Raw genomic sequence first — 15,524 nt, forward strand, 5'->3', positions numbered from 1 at the left:
ATCTACTAATAATCTCAGGCTTTTAGGAAAATGGCTTGGCTGGAGTACATGTCTGGCTGCAAATATGTCCCTCAACCCCTAGCCTAGCCCCCTTAGATGTAAGAGGGACAAAAAGAGAAGCTAAGGTGAAAGAAAATTCACAAGACAGGTCACAGAGCTGAGCACCTCACCTTGCCAGCTGGGTTTACAGGTGGGCTTCACCTGGATCTCCACCTCAGCATCATCTGCTGCCCGCTTCTTCCCACAGTCATAAGCTGTCACTGTAAACTTGTAGAGCTTCTCACCACTATATTGCAGCTTCTCTGTGTTCTCAATGTTCCCTGGGGCACAGGAGTAGGGGAGGACAAATAGGGTTAGGAGCACTACAGAAAGCCCAGGGGGGCAAGGGGAAGTTAAGGCAGCAGCTGCATTTATCAGCAGAGAGTAGAAAAAAGGAGCCCCATAAAAATGGCTCCACATTTTGGAAGAAGGGTGCAGTGAGGGTTCAGGGGGCAGAAGTAGAGAGCACAGTGCTGGGTTGTCCTGAGGGACGTGGGTGCATAGGACTGGCAGCTGGGGCACGGGGAGTGTGGACTCACCATCATTGTCAATGAGGAAGGGGGTGTTGGGCGTGAGGATCTCATAGTAGCAGATCTGGCTATACTGGGGGGAGCAGTCACCATCAATGGCTTCCACCCGCAAGATGCGATCATATAGCTTCCCCTCCGTCACTGCAGCACGGTACAGACGCTCCACAAACACTGGGGCAAACTCGTTCACGTCGTTGACCCGCACGTGCACTGTTGCCCTGCATGCACCAGAGTGGGAGGAGAGACAAGGAAGTATTAGCCAGTCTCTATACACTGAGCAAGGTACAAGCAGAAATCCAAATGGGGAGTCGGAGCTGGAGGGAGCCAGTCTATCCCTGAGACTGCTCACCCCTGCCCCACAGAGCACAGGGCTATGCCAAAATCATGCCAGAGATAGGGAAACAGAAGGAAGAGGGCCCCAGGAAAAGGTGGCTGAAGTGAAGGATAAGGGACACCAGGAGCAAAGCTGGATGACTTCTGTTCAAAATGCTATGGGTTAGGTTGCCATAACCATAACCATAAGAGGTGGCTCAAGCCCAGCAGGTCCTTCCTTCACAGCAGTCAGATTCAATGGGATAATCAAGACACAGTGAAAAGCTGGGCATGGTGGCACGTGCCTGTAATCCCAGCGGCTCTGGAGGCTGAGACAGGAGGATTTCGAGTTCAAAAGCCAGCCTCAGCAACGGCGAGGTACTAAGCAATTCAGTGAGACCCTGTCTCTAAATAAAATACAAAATAGGGCTGGGGATGTGGCACAGTGGTTGAGTGCCCGAGTTCAATCCCTGGTACCAAAAAAAAAAAAGCACAGTAAAAGCCAAATTAAAACCAGCCAAAAGAAGGGAAGTGGCATTTGTACAAGTTATAAATCAGCTGGGTGCAATGGCAAATGCCTATAATCCCAGTGACTAGGGAGTCTGAGGCAGGAGGATTACAAGTTCAAGGCCATCCTCTCAGCAAGTTAGCAAGACCCTCAGCAACTTAGTGAGACCCTGTCTCAAAAAATAAAATACTCAGTGGTAAAGCACCCCTGGGTTCAACCCTCAGTTCCAAAACAAAAAACAAAAGTTGTAAGTCACCTGACATATCTACATAGTACATGTGAGCCATGGGCTTCCTGCATGTGCATGAAATGTGTGTGTCAGCCGTTGTCTCTCTTCACTCATGCACTTACCTGGGCAAGCAGAGCTGGGTCTAGGTCCTACATGCTGGGCCCTGCCCTCCACAGGATCCAGACCCAGAGGAAAAGGTCCTATCTCTAAATGGGAAACTAAGTCACAAAGAGCATTTTATCTCTAATACCTCTTAGTGGCCCAGGAATCCTGACTGCTGATCTTTCTCCTATTCTCAAATGAGAAGTGAACTGGAAACAGATGTAGGTATCTGCCCAAACCTCTTTACCGCTCTAAATACCCCCTGCCCCTTCCTCTCACCTAAGGCTGTCTGTGTATTATGAATTGTGTGCATGGCACACACTGCAAAAAAACTGGAGGGGACAGTTGAAAGGAACTTGAATGTTTGCTGAATGTGTTCATTCTCTTCACCTTGTTCTCTTCCTCTTCACAAACCACCTCCATTAATCCTCACAGCAACTCCTCTCCATTTTACAGATAAGAAAAAGCATGTCCAAAAAAGCTAAATTGTCCAAACTCATAAGAGGCAAAAGAATTTTATCCCAGTAAACTCTGCCATACTGATGGTCCTTAAACTTTTTGAATAGTGGGGGTTGGAGTAGACTTTCAATGAGACATGGACAGAGGATGGTGAGGGGCTTGGGAGCAGGAAGGGGGGCCCCACAGCACATGGGGTAGGGGACAAGGCCTTCCTCACTTGTGGGACTTCTTGGTGTTGGCGCCGTCAGGACCCTCGCCACAGTCATAGGCTTGGATGGTGAAGGTGTGCTCCTTCTGGGCCTCACAGTCCACCGGCTCTTTGGCCCGAATCAGCCCTTCTCCTGTAGCCTTGTCCAAGATCACAGCCTCAAACGGCACCCCAGATCCATGGAGCCGGAAGCCACAGATCTCACCTGGCCAAGTGGGGAAGAGACGGGGTGAGGCTCCTGCCCTACCTGGTACTTCTTCGCTGCCCTCAGCCTCCCCACCTGAGACACACTGACACATCAGGTGGATCCAGTACCACCTGTCCTCCCAAACTCCTGGGAAAGCATCAGTGATCAGACATACAACTCCAACCCCAGCTTCTCCAAGCAGCCACCTCTCAGAACCACCAGGCCTGAGTTCTGGCAAAATTGGAATGTGCTTAACCCCTGCCAGCCCATGCCCCTCCTTGAGCCCACTTCCACTTTCCCCAGGCCTTCTCCCCACTTTCTTCCCTCCCTCCCTTGCGCTCTGCTCTCCCACCCACTTTTCTCTGTCCTGCCCCTGCATTGCTCATCCCCAGCCCCAATTACCTGCATAGCGCAGGGGGGCATCCTTATCCAAGGCAAAAAGCGGTGGGTTCAGTAGGACAGTGTTATCATTCTCCATGACGATGCCCTGGTACTCCGCCTCGATCCATGGCTTGTGCTTGTTGGCTGGTCCCACCCCAGGGAGAGGAGAGGAAACACCTGTGAGCAGGACCACCATTCCCACCCGAACCCTTCCCATCCCAGCAACTCACACCACAGCATCATCGCCCTTTCCTTCCCTGCTGGAGGACCTTACAAAAGGGAGGACTAAAGATAAGAAATCAACTATAGAAGTCAGAAGGTCTGTGGGAGATCAGAGCCTTCTCCCATGGCAAGTTGGACTGTTTCCATGGCAACTGCCTGCCCTTGGGGAAGGGGGCCACTATCTCCCCTGGGAACCATAGTTAGAGATGGAGAATCTTCTTTAGGGACCTCCTATGTTTAGAGGATGGAGACTGGGGACTCGGGAAGCAGTAGTGAGCCCTCAGAAGGTCCTGGAAAGGGAAGGGATAAATTACAGGCAGAGTTAAGACTAGAAAGAGAAAATCTAGAAGTTTCCTAACATCCTGATTGTTTATCCTCCCACACACACTCCAAACCCCATTTCTATCCTGATCCCTTCATTCTGCACTTTTCCCAGTCAGACCCCAACCTCAGGCCACTCTCTCGGAGCAGAGGAAGAGGAGAAAGGAAAGAAGAGAAGATATATAGGACAGAGGGAGGGGGACAGAGAGGGGCAGGGATGGAGCAGAGGAATCAATGCCAAATGACAGGACCAGCAGAGCTGACATCCTAAGGGATTATGGAGGTGGCCTAGAAAAATGCCAAATCCCCTCCCTGTTTCCCATCCCCACACCCAAGAGAACATTTACAACCAGCACATCTCTATGTCCTCTTTAAGGCCTCCAAACCCCACACTCCCTGGACCCCACTTTTTCTTGCTGTGGTGGGAATCAAACCAGGGTCTTGTTCTTGCTAGGCAAACACTTTACCACCTAGCTACATCTCTAGCCCAGACTCAACTTTTTATACAGACCCATGATTTAATCCCAATTCTTGTCTACCTCAGCCCTCTTTCTTTCATCCACCAACCAATTCAGGATAAATGTGGGATTCAGCCAGACTCATTTCTCCCCATCTCCTACCAGGCTCAGCTAAATCACATCTGCTTCTCAGGACCAATCTCCCGCTGGCCTGGCGAGGAGCTGTGGGGAAACCGAAGCATGTTCCTTGAGCTCAACGCATTCCCTTCCCCCTCTACCTCACCCCCATCCCCAACCTCCACAGCTTGTTCTATCTAATCTTGTCAAGCAAACACCCAGGATTTAAAGGCCCGTTCACTTTGGCACATTGGCTGGACACGTGTGTGGGAGGATGTGTCATCTGAGGGAAACTGAGTCACCAAAGGGCATCTCACCCCCAGTAATGTGGGTGAGCAAGAAATCCTGATTTCCACTCTCCCCTCCAACCACACCTCAACACACTTCCTGGTACCTGAATGCCTGCCCCCTTCTTGCTGATAACCACCATAACCCCCTTCCCTAATGGCTGAAGAGAAAGCCACAAGATGGTGCACTGAAGGCCGCACAGGAAGTGGCAGGAGGCTCAGAAGCCAGGCTGAGGTCCTGAAGAGAGAAAAGAGCAGATGGAAGGGCTGAGGCATGGCAAGGGCAGGGCTGGGCACCCTCTCCAGACCTCACCCCTCCAATCCCGCATCTCCTCCTGGTCCCTGAGCCTCTGTTCCCCTGTTGCTCTCTTCTTGGTCGCCTTCCGTCTCCCTTCCTTCCTTCCTTCCTTCCCTGTCACTCATTCTTAGGCTCCCTGACTCTTTGGCTGTGTGCCTCCTCTCTTCTCACTTTTCTTCCTGATTTTCCTTTCATTCCTCCCTTTCTTTTGCCTCTACCTTTACCCTTTTCCATCCCCTTCTTCTCCTCCTCCCACATCTCACCTCCCTCTCCTCCACCTCAGCTTTCCTTCTCACCACTCACTTGGTACCCCCACACACCCACTTCTGCCCTTCCCTGCCTTTCTCCCTTCCTTCCACCTACCTGAGCCCTCTGCTCCAACCCCTCCCTCCCACCCTCTCTCCATCCCTCTGACAGCCTCACCCAGCTGAATTTATCTGCTGTCTGCCAGAGAGGGCAGCTCTGGTAACCCACAGCCCAGCGGATGCAGGCACAGGGTATGGATGCAGAGCAACACGCAAAAACATACGTGCTCGGAATTGCTGAGCTGCAACCAACAGTTTTTCCCCAGGATGGGATGGAAAGGATCCAGATGGATCTGCCACACACCCTTAGCGTGTGCACACCCCAGTGAGAAAGGAAAATCATTGAGATAAGTATACCACCTCTCGGGGCAAGTCTTTCTAAGACCTAAGATATCTACTAGTATGGAGAAATTGGGGGAGAGAGGAGAGAAGCAAGAGACCCCCCCACCCCCAAGACAGGAATGGTAACCAAATAGGAGCAGGATGACTGGCAAGAGAAGCACATGGGTAGAGATGGGTTAGAGAGGAAGATGTGGCTCTGGGAAGTGAGAAGGAGGGGTAGGAAACGGGTCTGAGAAAATGGATAAGAACAGGGATGGTCAGAGAGGAAGGGCCACCTGTCAGGTGCCAGAGAGTCTCAACACCTTCTTCCCACCCCATCCCCACATTGCTCTGCTTGATACCTTCATTCAGAGCCCCCACCCCCACCTCACTCACCTTTGTTCCCAGAGCTGGGTGGGAGCAGAAAGGCCAGCAAGAGGGGCAGCAGCAGGAAGGTCATGGTGTGGGTGTGGGGCAGGGCCAGGCCAGGCGATCGCTGTCCCCTGGGAGACTCAAGTCTGCTAATTCCACCTCAGAGGAGAGATGTCGGGGCTCTCCACAGAGGGGAGGGCAGCAGGCAGTGACAGAAAGGAGCCTGCTGCCCACGCTAGTCCATAAAGCACACGCTGGCAGACCCCAGTCTCAGTGGCTGAGATGGGGGACTTGCAGTGGCTTCTTCTCTTCCCTCTTGAGCCCAGCGTCCTCACTCTCTCACTCCCACCCCATCCCCGCTACTGCAGGATGACGTCAGCACAGCCAGGCAAGGATTGATGAGGCTGCTGGCCAATCGCGTGACTGGGGGTGCCAGGTGCTGCAGGGAGGGAGGGAACCAATAGGACTGGGGAGCAGGGGCGGGAGAATGTGTTAGGGCTTTTTCCCCTGACTGCAATTTGGGGGAGCAGAGGAACTGCGGGGGTTGGGGAGGAAGCAGGAAAGCCATACAGGGGATGGGAGATAAGGGGGACATTGAGAGAAAGGAAAAGCTAGAAGCCAGGGATGGGGAAGGGAGACATCCACCGAGACCTGAGACCCGAGGTGGCCAGAAGGGGCGGTACCCACATCACCACACCCCCAACTCTGCATTAACCTCTTTTCACAGCACTTTCCATCAGCAAGTCCCTGCTGTGTGCTTCTGGGAACTGCTAAGTAAAATCTTCAGTCTGAACATGAGAAATCCTAGAAATTTTAAGTCCCAGTCCAGGTCTCTGTAGAAACCATAGGAGAGTCATCAGGGTCATGAAAAGCTCCCTGGGACTGGAGCAAGAATGAGATGTTTGTGCCTGCCTCCCAACACTCACACCCCTGTTGGGACAGTTCACCAGCAGCTTTTTGTACTGCCTACTCTCTCTACCTCCCTCTCCAAATTTCCCAACTTAAGCCATGATAGAACAGCCCAGGAGATTCTGAAGCCAGGGAATTTGGCAGGTTTGAGAGAGAAATGTGCAGTTGGGGGTGGAACATACAATAATTTAGGGGTCCTCTACACCATTATGCGAACACATTTGGTAAAAATGAGCTTTTCAAGGGTGGGGGGGTGTGTGTGTGGTATCATTGGCAACTCAAGACAGAAATTCTGGGTCTTAAGCCAAAGAGGATAAATTTCTTCAGAATAATCAGACAGATCCCTCCCACACCTGCTCCAGACCTTGAACTCAATACCCATGAGGATGCTGACAGTCAGTTTCTCTGCCACCCTCTCTACAACCTAACAGGACCAAGATCCTAGAATACCAGTTTGGGGTCCCAGTTCAGCCAACTGTCTGAGGGAGCTGTGAGACTAGGGCTCCAGGGCTTTCTGCACTGTGGCTCCTGGCCAGCTGGCTGTTTCCCTCCCTCCTCCCCACATACCTTTCAATATCCCTGACTCAGTCTCAGGATCTCAGGATACTCCTAGAACTCATTTATCCCCATCTGACTGAGTCAGGGCAGCCATGGCTGCATCCTCTGGGGAAGGCTGCCCCCTCAGGATTCCAGGAAGGTTTCAAAGCCTGCTAGAAATGGGGTGGAAGCCAAAACTGACTTTTGGAAAGGCTCAAGTTTTAGGTGATTGACAGTCCCAAATCCTGCCCCAAGTTCCTTCCTCAGGAAAAGCTGAGATCAGGCTCAATTTTGCCAAGTCCCAGACTTTCCATCAAGCTGTAGACACCAGCCCCCAACTCGTCATGGGGGAGGGAAGGCTGGTAAAGACTCTTATTGCAACAGGGCTCAGCCCTATAAAACCCCTGGCCAGGGGACCTTTCCACTCTCCTGTGTGTTTGTGGAGGACTGGCCAAAGTCTGTCAGCACTCTTTAGCCTCTTCGCCCGCCTGCCTGTGTCTCCTGTATTCTCCTGAAATCTTGATCTCCATTCTGACCAGTGGAACAATGCCTCCCAACCTCACTGGCTACTACCGCTTTGTCTCCCAGAAGAACTTGGAGGATTACCTGCAGGCCCTAAGTAATGACCTCACCCTCCCATACCTCTTTCACTTTCCTTCTCTCTCCCTTGATACTTCTAGTTCCCCCTAAGAAGGGGGCACACTGGGGTTGGATTTTGTGGCTCTGTCAAGTGGCAGCTGACTTGAGATTCGTTTCCAATAGTGGGTGGGTAAATCCCCAGTGCCAGACTCTACTAAGGGAGTGCTCAAAGCCACAGGCCGGGCGCTGCTACGGCAGGGGAGTACCTGGCTGGGTGGCAGGTACCTTGCTAAGACTTAACCCCCACAGACATCAACATGGCCCTGCGGAAAATAGTGTTGCTGTTGAAGCCAGATAAGGAGATTGACCACCAGGGCGACCGCATAATAGTGAAGACGCTCAGCACCTTCCGCAACTATGTCATGGAATTTGAGGTGGGAGTTGAGTTTGAAGAGGACTTAAGGATCGTGGATGGACGAAAATGCCAGGTACTTTCTCTCAGGCTTGGGGGGGAGAGGAAGGACAAGCCAGTGCCTCCTAATAGTGTGGACCAAAACAAAGGATCCTCTCTCAGACATCAGAGCCAGGGAAAATGACCACCACAGCAGGCCATGGGGTCCTAGGGTACCAGGCTCTGGGACTAGAAGGTTCTGCTCCTCCCCTCATTTCGTCCTTCACTCCTGCTCCCTCTTATCATCTCCCAGAGGAAAAAAGAGCAAGCCACCCAAGGGTAAGCAAACATTTTTTCTATCCTGTGACACTGTGGGTTACCACAGTCTCTTCTCTATAACCCTAGTCTTCTGTGGCTTTCCCTATTTCTTCCAGGGTCTTTCTTGGTCCCCTTAGTTTCCTTATTTATCCCTTAAACTGGGGTTTTCCTCACAGTGTTTCATTCTTGACCTTCTTACCTGTACACCATCCATGGGCTAAATCACCTACATCCAAGCTTTCTGCTACCATCTATAAACTGTCCTTGACATTCATTTCCAGCCAGAGCCATCTCCTGAGATCCAGGGTGATGTTTTTAACTGCCTGAAAAATATTTCCATTTGTGTGCCTCAAGGTCAAACTTGAATTCATTATCTTCCTATCCAAACCTACTCCACTTTTATATTTACTTTCTCTGTTAATGGCAATAACCAGTCAACCAGGAGATGCAGTTGATGTCTCTTGTTTCCTTACTCTTATGCCCCCCAAACCCACAACCTCCACATCAAGAAGACTTTACAGGGTTGGGGCTGTAGCCCATGTGAGGCACTAGGTTCAATACTTAGAACCACATAAAAAAATAACAAATAAAATTCTGTCCATCTACAACTACAAAAAAATTGTTTATAAAAAGAAATCTTTATAACTTTTTTGCACTGTCCAATATAGTAGCTACTAATTACATATAACTTCTGCACACTAACATGGAAGTAGACCAAGTGGAATTGTGCCATGTGTGCAAAATATACACTGGATTTTAAAACAATAATATTAAAAAAATTTAAACATCTCAAAATACACACACACACACACACACACATATTTATACCAGGGATTGAACACAGGAGTGCTTAACCACTGAGCCACATCCCCAGCCCTTTTTTGTATTTTATTTAGAGATGGGGCCTTGCTAAGTTGCTGAGGCTGGCTTCAAACTTCTGATCCTCCTGCCTCAGCCTCCTGAATTGCTGAGATTACAGGCATGTACCACCATGCCCAGATTCAGAATATTTTTACTATTGATAACATGCTGAAATTATAACATTTTGAATATTAGATTAAATAAAATGTTATTAAATTTAAGTAAGCTGGGTATGGCCATGTACTCCTGCAATTCTGAGCAGACCTACTCAAGAGGCTGGGGCAGGTGGACCACAAATTCAAAGCCAGCCTGGACACTTTAGCAAGATGCTGTCTTAAAGTAAAACAAAAAGGCCTGGAGGTGTGGCTCAGTGATAAATCATTAGACTTACATGCCTGAGGCCCTGGGTTTACCCCAGTTCTGCAGAAAATAATTAATTAAGTTTTCCTAATAAGTCTCATATAATTGATAATTGTTTTGTAAATGTGGCTTTTTTTTTTTTGGTACTGGGGATTGAACTCCGGGGCACTAGACACCATTGAGCACATCCCAAGCCCTTTTTTATATATTTTAATTAGAGACAGGGCCTCACTGAGTTAGTTGCTTAGTGCCTCACTTTTGCTGAGGCTGGCTTTGAAGTCACAATCCTCCTGCATCAGCCTCCTGAGCTGCTGGGATTACCAGTGTATGCCACCCGTGCCTGGCATTAAATGTGGCATTTTATTTCTGTTGTTCATCATTCTTCTAAATGTGTCTTATCCATTCCCTCCTAGTCTTTCTCATTATCAGCACCTTAATTTTCTCACTGGATGCCCCAAATTAGTCCCCAATCTTAAACCCCCTGGAAGCCATTCTGTGTACTATAGCCACAGGATCCTCTAAAATGTAAAAGTGACCATGTCTCTCCCTGACTAAACCCTTTGGTGAAGATCTATTACATTTCAGATAAAGCCCACATGCTTCACAGAGTAGACCAGCTCCTCATTGCTTTCCCATGTACCGAGTTAGGGCCCTTGAGAACTATCTGCTCTCCGTTCTTAATTCTATGCTATTTGTTTCCTTGCAAGAAATTTCCCATTATCTCCAATCTACTTAACTCCTAACTTCCTTGAAGATTTGCCTTTTCCCTCCCTCTTCCATCCTCAGGTAATAGATACCTTGTTTAGCAGACATATCCTCTGGGAAGGCTCCATAAATGTTGATGAAATGCCCAAGCCTACAGGGGATGATCCTTCAGTCCTAAGAACAGGTTAACTGAGAATGAGAAGAAAGGAGAATACCTAGGAGTAACTCTCAACCAATCTTTCTTCTTTCTGAAAAGATAAGTCAGTGGTATCCAGAGATACCAAAGTTTCCATTCTTCATCACGCCCTCCCCAGTTTCACCCTAGTTATCCTCCTCCTCCCCTGCTCTCCACCAAAGGTTGCCAAAGATAACTGTGGGCCTCTCTGAAGGCTTTTAGGATCAGGGGGCTGGAGTCCTGCTGAATCAGAGCATCTGTCTCAGAATGAAGGGACCAGAGAAAACAGAGTAAGTTGAGAAGTCTTTGGGTGTCCTTCCTCCCAATTTTCCTTTATTCCTGCCTTCCCCTATAGACCATAGTAACCTGGGAGGAGGAGCAGCTGGTGTGTGTGCAGAAAGGGGAGGTCCCCAACCGGGGCTGGAGACACTGGCTGGAGGGAGAGAAGTTGCATCTGGTAAGTTGGGGTGGGGGGGGATGATGCTGGGAGAGGGACCTCTTGTCCAAAACCAGAAAGTCTATTCCTCCACCCCAACCCACCCTCACTGTCTGCTCCAAGGAAGTAGGGCGGGGCACTTGTAAGAGTAGGGAGAAAAAGATACAGAGTGGCCAAGGTGGGTCCTGGCTAAAAATCAGATGAATACCCACAAATCATAACTGGAGATATGGAAACCACCATTTCATCTCCTGACCCAGCGACCTTCCTTCCTCTGGGGTGAAAAATTGAGGATTTGAAACAATGATACAATTCCCCATACATCAAATGCTTTAGCTGCTGTATCCTGAGGGATTAAGTGAGGTCAGGGACTGTGAGAAGGTCTGAGTCCCAGCTGGTGAGAACCCTCTCCTCTTCACTGTCCTCCTTTACCCCCAGGAACTGACTGCGAGGGATGCGGTGTGCAAGCAGGTCTTCAGGAAGGTCAGATAGCCAGAGAGGAGCCAAGGCCCTCCCGACAGCACCAATCCAGGCCCCTCTTGTTTGTGCCCTTTTCAAGCCCAGCTTGTGCCAGGTCAGCGTCCCCATCTCGGCCACTATCCTCCCTCACCCCATGTTAATTGGTAACCTGCAGCCCCCAGGTCAAAGTCTTTTTTCTCACACACTCCACTGCTCAATAACGGCCCCGCTTCCAGTTCAAGGTCAGGCCTCCTGGATGGCAGAAGAAGGCAAAGAGGAAAGGACCCTTGAGAGTAACTGACCTCCATTCTGTAGTTAATTTGGCTTCTTATTTTCCATCTAAGAAAAAAAACTAGACTTTAGGCATTCAAATGTTCTTGAAAATTCTATCCCAGTAGATCTTTTGGAAAACCGTGACTGGTTCAAGAGTTTAAATGTACTCCGCTGTTAGAGACTTCTTGTTTGTTTCTTTGTCTTTATTCTCAAGAAAGCCTCAAGTACTCAACAAAACCCAGTCAGAGGCATGGCCTTAACCACTCAGTCCCACGGATCCAGCTTACTGACATCTGAAGACATCCTGGCCAGTTTCCCCCACGTGTTGGGGAAAAGGGATGGGACTGGGTGAGACTTTTGGCCAGTGATGGGGAGTCTGGGAGCTTCCAAATAGTGCCCTGGCCTCTGTGTCTACTTTGGGAAAGACAGGCAGCAAGAAGGACTGAAAAGGGAAGCAGGGGCTAGGGTTGTGGCTCAAGTGGTAGAGCCTAGCACGCGTGAGGCCCTGGGTTCGACCCTCAGCACCACATAAAAATAAAATAAAGATATTGTGCCCACCTACGATTAAAAAATAAATATTAAAAAAAAAGAAAAAGAAAAGAAAAGGGAAGCAGATAGAGGATGCAAGGCCAGGGAATAAAGAGGTGAAGAAAACATGCAGGTGTGCAAGCAACAGTAGCAGAAGTGGCTGGAGCAACCTCTGCTTGAAGACCAGCAAACCTGGAGACTGAGCACAAGGGAGAGAGCTGAAGACAGCAAGGCTCCTCCCCAAGGGTCCCAGACTCACTGACTTGGGAGACTGCCCAGAAAGGTGGAGCTGGTAGAGGGTCAGGGCCAGCTCCAGCCTGGTCTCTTCCCTGTCTCCAGGGGCCTTGGTTCTTTCAGAATAAAAGTCCTATAGAGCAAGTGTCAGAGAGTCTTCTCTGACATTTCTCAATATGTGGGTGGGAACAGAACCTGGTGGAGGGGTGGAAAGTCCCTGGCCCTCAGCAGATGCACATCCTTGTCTCCTCTTCCTGCGATGGCTGAGTCCCCTACGCATACAAGAATTACTGGGGCTCTGGCAAGGATGGAAGCCTGTGCTATTAACCCTACCACATGCCCTGAAGTGAATTTGGAAAATAACTCAGAATTGGACTAATAGTATATTCCCTGCCCAGCCTCTCCACAGATGTCCCCAGCAGAGTGGGGAATGAAAAGTCTTTACTTTTCAAAGCCACCTAGCAGAGGCTCTGCAGGCCACTGGATCCTGCGCATCCCTCCCCAAAGCACAGGAACATGTTTGTGTGTACTTGCACATTGCCCAGGTCATGAGGTCTTCTAAGTATCCTGGTTCTCTGAGTTCACAGTGCATGTCCAAGCCTCTCCCCACAGGACTGTCCTTAGTGTTCTTGTCAGTTCAGTGTTCCTCAGTGCAATCTTGTCAGAGTTCCTGACTCAGGAACTGTAGGCCTCCAGGGTGGCTCTCCGACCCATGCTAAAAAGGGCTCAGTCCCTCAAAACTCCTGTGACATGGGCATCCAGAATCCCCCCACATACACACTGCAGGTCCACATCCTCCACTCAACCACATCCCTCCAGGAGCCAGAATCCAATGAGAGGTCCCCTCAAAGGAACACAAGCATCCTAGGATGCTGAGCAGCTTTAGAAGCCAACAGGAGCCTTGGCCTGCTGAGACTGGGGGAAGCCAGAGCTGCTGTTTCCCTTGTGGACAGCAGGGGGCACTATGCACTGCAGCAGAAGTCACATCCTTCAACTCCAACCCCCTCCTCCACCACCTTCTTGGATATTAGCCCCGCCCCTCTACACACACACACACACACACACACACACACACACACCAATTCCCAGCCCACAGACTCACCCTCACAAGGCCCTTATCCCTCATTCAAATCAAGCTCCATCCAGCAAGGGAGGGGGCAAGGGCCTTAGATGGTTGGATCTCACTCCAGGCCTTCCTAGAGTACATGAAACTGTAGAGTTGACTTTGTTGACCACAGTCTTAGACCTTAGGGATATGATCAGGAATCCAAAATGTTTATTGATGAACCCAGACTAATTCCATCTTAAAATTGGGAGCCATCTTGTCACAAAGTCATGAAAAGTTCATTTCTGTTTTACTGTAAAATACTAAGATTTCTATTTGGCCTGACCATAATTTGATGTTTTAAAAACTTGCTTGGGATTTTTGCCCAGGCTTTGAACTTACCAGTGCCCATCTCTCCTTGACCAGATAACAACCCTCCCTGAAATCCCAGATGCTCCTCATTAACTTTGATGTTGGAATCTGAGTTTGTTCCCTACCTTGAGATGTAGATCATAAACCTGCTATCTGCCCTTGTATTATGCTTGCCGGAACCCTTTTAGCTGTAAGTTCCCAAGATACCCCCCTTTGTAACTTTTTGTGCTATAAAAACCTTCTTTTCCCGGAGAGCTGTGGCTGTCCTCTGGCCCTGTTTTTTCAGGTGAGGTAGCCGCTGGCCAGCTCTCTTTTGTGTACACAATATAAGCTTGCTTAAATTTGGTTTAAATTGGAGTCAATTGTCTTTTTTGCATTATGGTTCAACATTTATTTCCATATGATATGGAACAACTGCACTCTCCTAAGCCAGGTCCCTACCTCACTTCCACTCCACCAGACCCCGAGGCCAGGATACAACCAATGCTGCAAGACCCTAGCTCACAGAATAGGCAGGGCCCAGAATGGGCAGCTTTCAGGTCCTCGCCTGTCCTCAGATCTCAGTCACCAGGATAGACTTGGACCAGCACTTTGGGTACCTATGCTCCTTACTAAGTACCCACCCCCACCAGAAGCCACTTAGGTCCCAGGGGACTGAAATGAAGCTGACCTTTCACATCACTCTTCCAGCAAGAGCAAGGGGGACCTCTGGTTTTCTCAAGGGCTTCCAGGATCACTATCTAGCTGGAGGTGAGACTCCTCCTTCCCTCTATCCTCATTTTTACTCTGGCCACTAGGGAGAGGGGACAGTCCTCTGGGTCTCAAAAATAGTCAGGCCATTAGGCTCACAGATAAGTACTTGCTTCAGAGCATCTAAAATGGCATCCAAAATTGATCATGTGAAAAGGCTTTGGTATCAAACTATTATTAGCTATGTGAGCATATACAAGTCTCCAACCTTCAGCTAATAAGCTGCATATGCCAGTCATCCAAGGAAGTACTAAGAGTACTTCCAACCTCCAAGAAGTTTTGTGAAGATGCCATAAACCATCACCCAGCAAAGCACCAGGAACAGAGTAAGCACTGATAAATGTTCAACATCACTGCTAGTATTGCTCCCTACCTCTGCACTTAGTAACTGAAATTTCCTTAACTGGAAGCAAAGCCTTGTATTCTACAGTTGAGGATAAGGTGTCAATTGCCAATACCTCTGAGATTACACAGTGATGTATCTGTACCAAAGTGTAAGTGACCATAGCAGACAAGTGGGGATGATATAGCTCTTACCCTGCGGCCCAGGCAGGGAGATTGTCTGGGGGTGATGGGGGCAAAGGGGAGTTGTTGCTTTCCCCTCAGCCTCCAGAACCAGATTCTCCCACTAGATCCAACCCCTTATCCCCAGGAGAGGACAAGAGTGTTGCTCACAGAGCACCTGTGCTAGCATTAGGGAGGCTACTTCTGCTCCACCCCTGTTCTCCCACAGTGCACACTAAAGCTTCTCCACTGGAGGTGCTTGATTCCTGGTGCTGGTCACAGGTGACCAGGCTATGTCCAGGCCGCAGGCTCCTCCAGTCACCAGCTGCAGACTCAGTCATTTTTTCCTTGACCCTCTTGCTCCCAGATCTTTGTCCCCACCTGTAACCAAAAGCTCAGTCCTTTTCCCCAACGTCAATTCAATAACGGGAA

General features: G+C 49.5%; 2 protein-coding genes across 4 annotated transcripts in view; one reads left to right on the top strand and one right to left on the bottom strand.

Annotated features, from left to right (window-relative positions):
- Positions 1–6,034, bottom strand: part of Clstn3 (calsyntenin 3) — a 31,544-nt gene extending 25,510 nt beyond the window's left edge. The window contains exons 1-5 of one of the 3 annotated variants that reach the window (XM_015500650.2): positions 5,681–6,034; positions 2,977–3,111; positions 2,397–2,592; positions 579–787; positions 171–320 (exon numbers count right to left, since the gene is read on the bottom strand). In XM_015500650.2, coding sequence (XP_015356136.2) covers positions 171–320; positions 579–787; positions 2,397–2,592; positions 2,977–3,111; positions 5,681–5,744 — 754 coding nt within the window. In that variant the 5' untranslated portion in view covers positions 5,745–6,034. Of the gene's footprint in view, positions 1–170; positions 321–578; positions 788–2,396; positions 2,593–2,976; positions 3,112–4,467; positions 4,489–5,680 lie in introns of those variants that run through there. The other 2 variants (XM_015500648.2, XM_048787576.1) reach the window with 2 other exon arrangements.
- A 1,472-nt stretch (positions 6,035–7,506) lies between these two features.
- Rbp5 (retinol binding protein 5) lies at positions 7,507–14,190 on the top strand. Its single transcript, XM_015500651.2, has 4 exons — positions 7,507–7,721; positions 7,991–8,169; positions 10,847–10,948; positions 11,366–14,190. Exons 1-4 carry the CDS (start codon positions 7,649–7,651, stop codon positions 11,417–11,419), a joined length of 408 nt encoding a protein of 135 aa, XP_015356137.1. The 5' UTR covers positions 7,507–7,648; the 3' UTR covers positions 11,420–14,190.
- Positions 14,191–15,524: the final 1,334 nt, after the last annotated feature.

Source organism: Marmota marmota, unplaced genomic scaffold (assembly GCF_001458135.2).
Source record: "Marmota marmota marmota unplaced genomic scaffold, marMar, whole genome shotgun sequence".
NCBI lineage: Eukaryota > Metazoa > Chordata > Mammalia > Rodentia > Sciuridae > Marmota > Marmota marmota.

Bases quoted from the DNA above. Each gene is read 5' to 3' on its own strand.
- Rbp5 (XM_015500651.2), top strand. From the start codon at position 7,649: ATGCCTCCCAACCTCACTGGCTACTACCGCTTTGTCTCCCAGAAGAAC. The intron at 8,170-10,846 runs GTACTTTCTCTC...CTTCCCCTATAG, and splicing joins TGGATGGACGAAAATGCCAG to ACCATAGTAACCTGGGAGGA. The intron at 10,949-11,365 runs GTAAGTTGGGGT...CTTTACCCCCAG, and splicing joins AGGGAGAGAAGTTGCATCTG to GAACTGACTGCGAGGGATGC.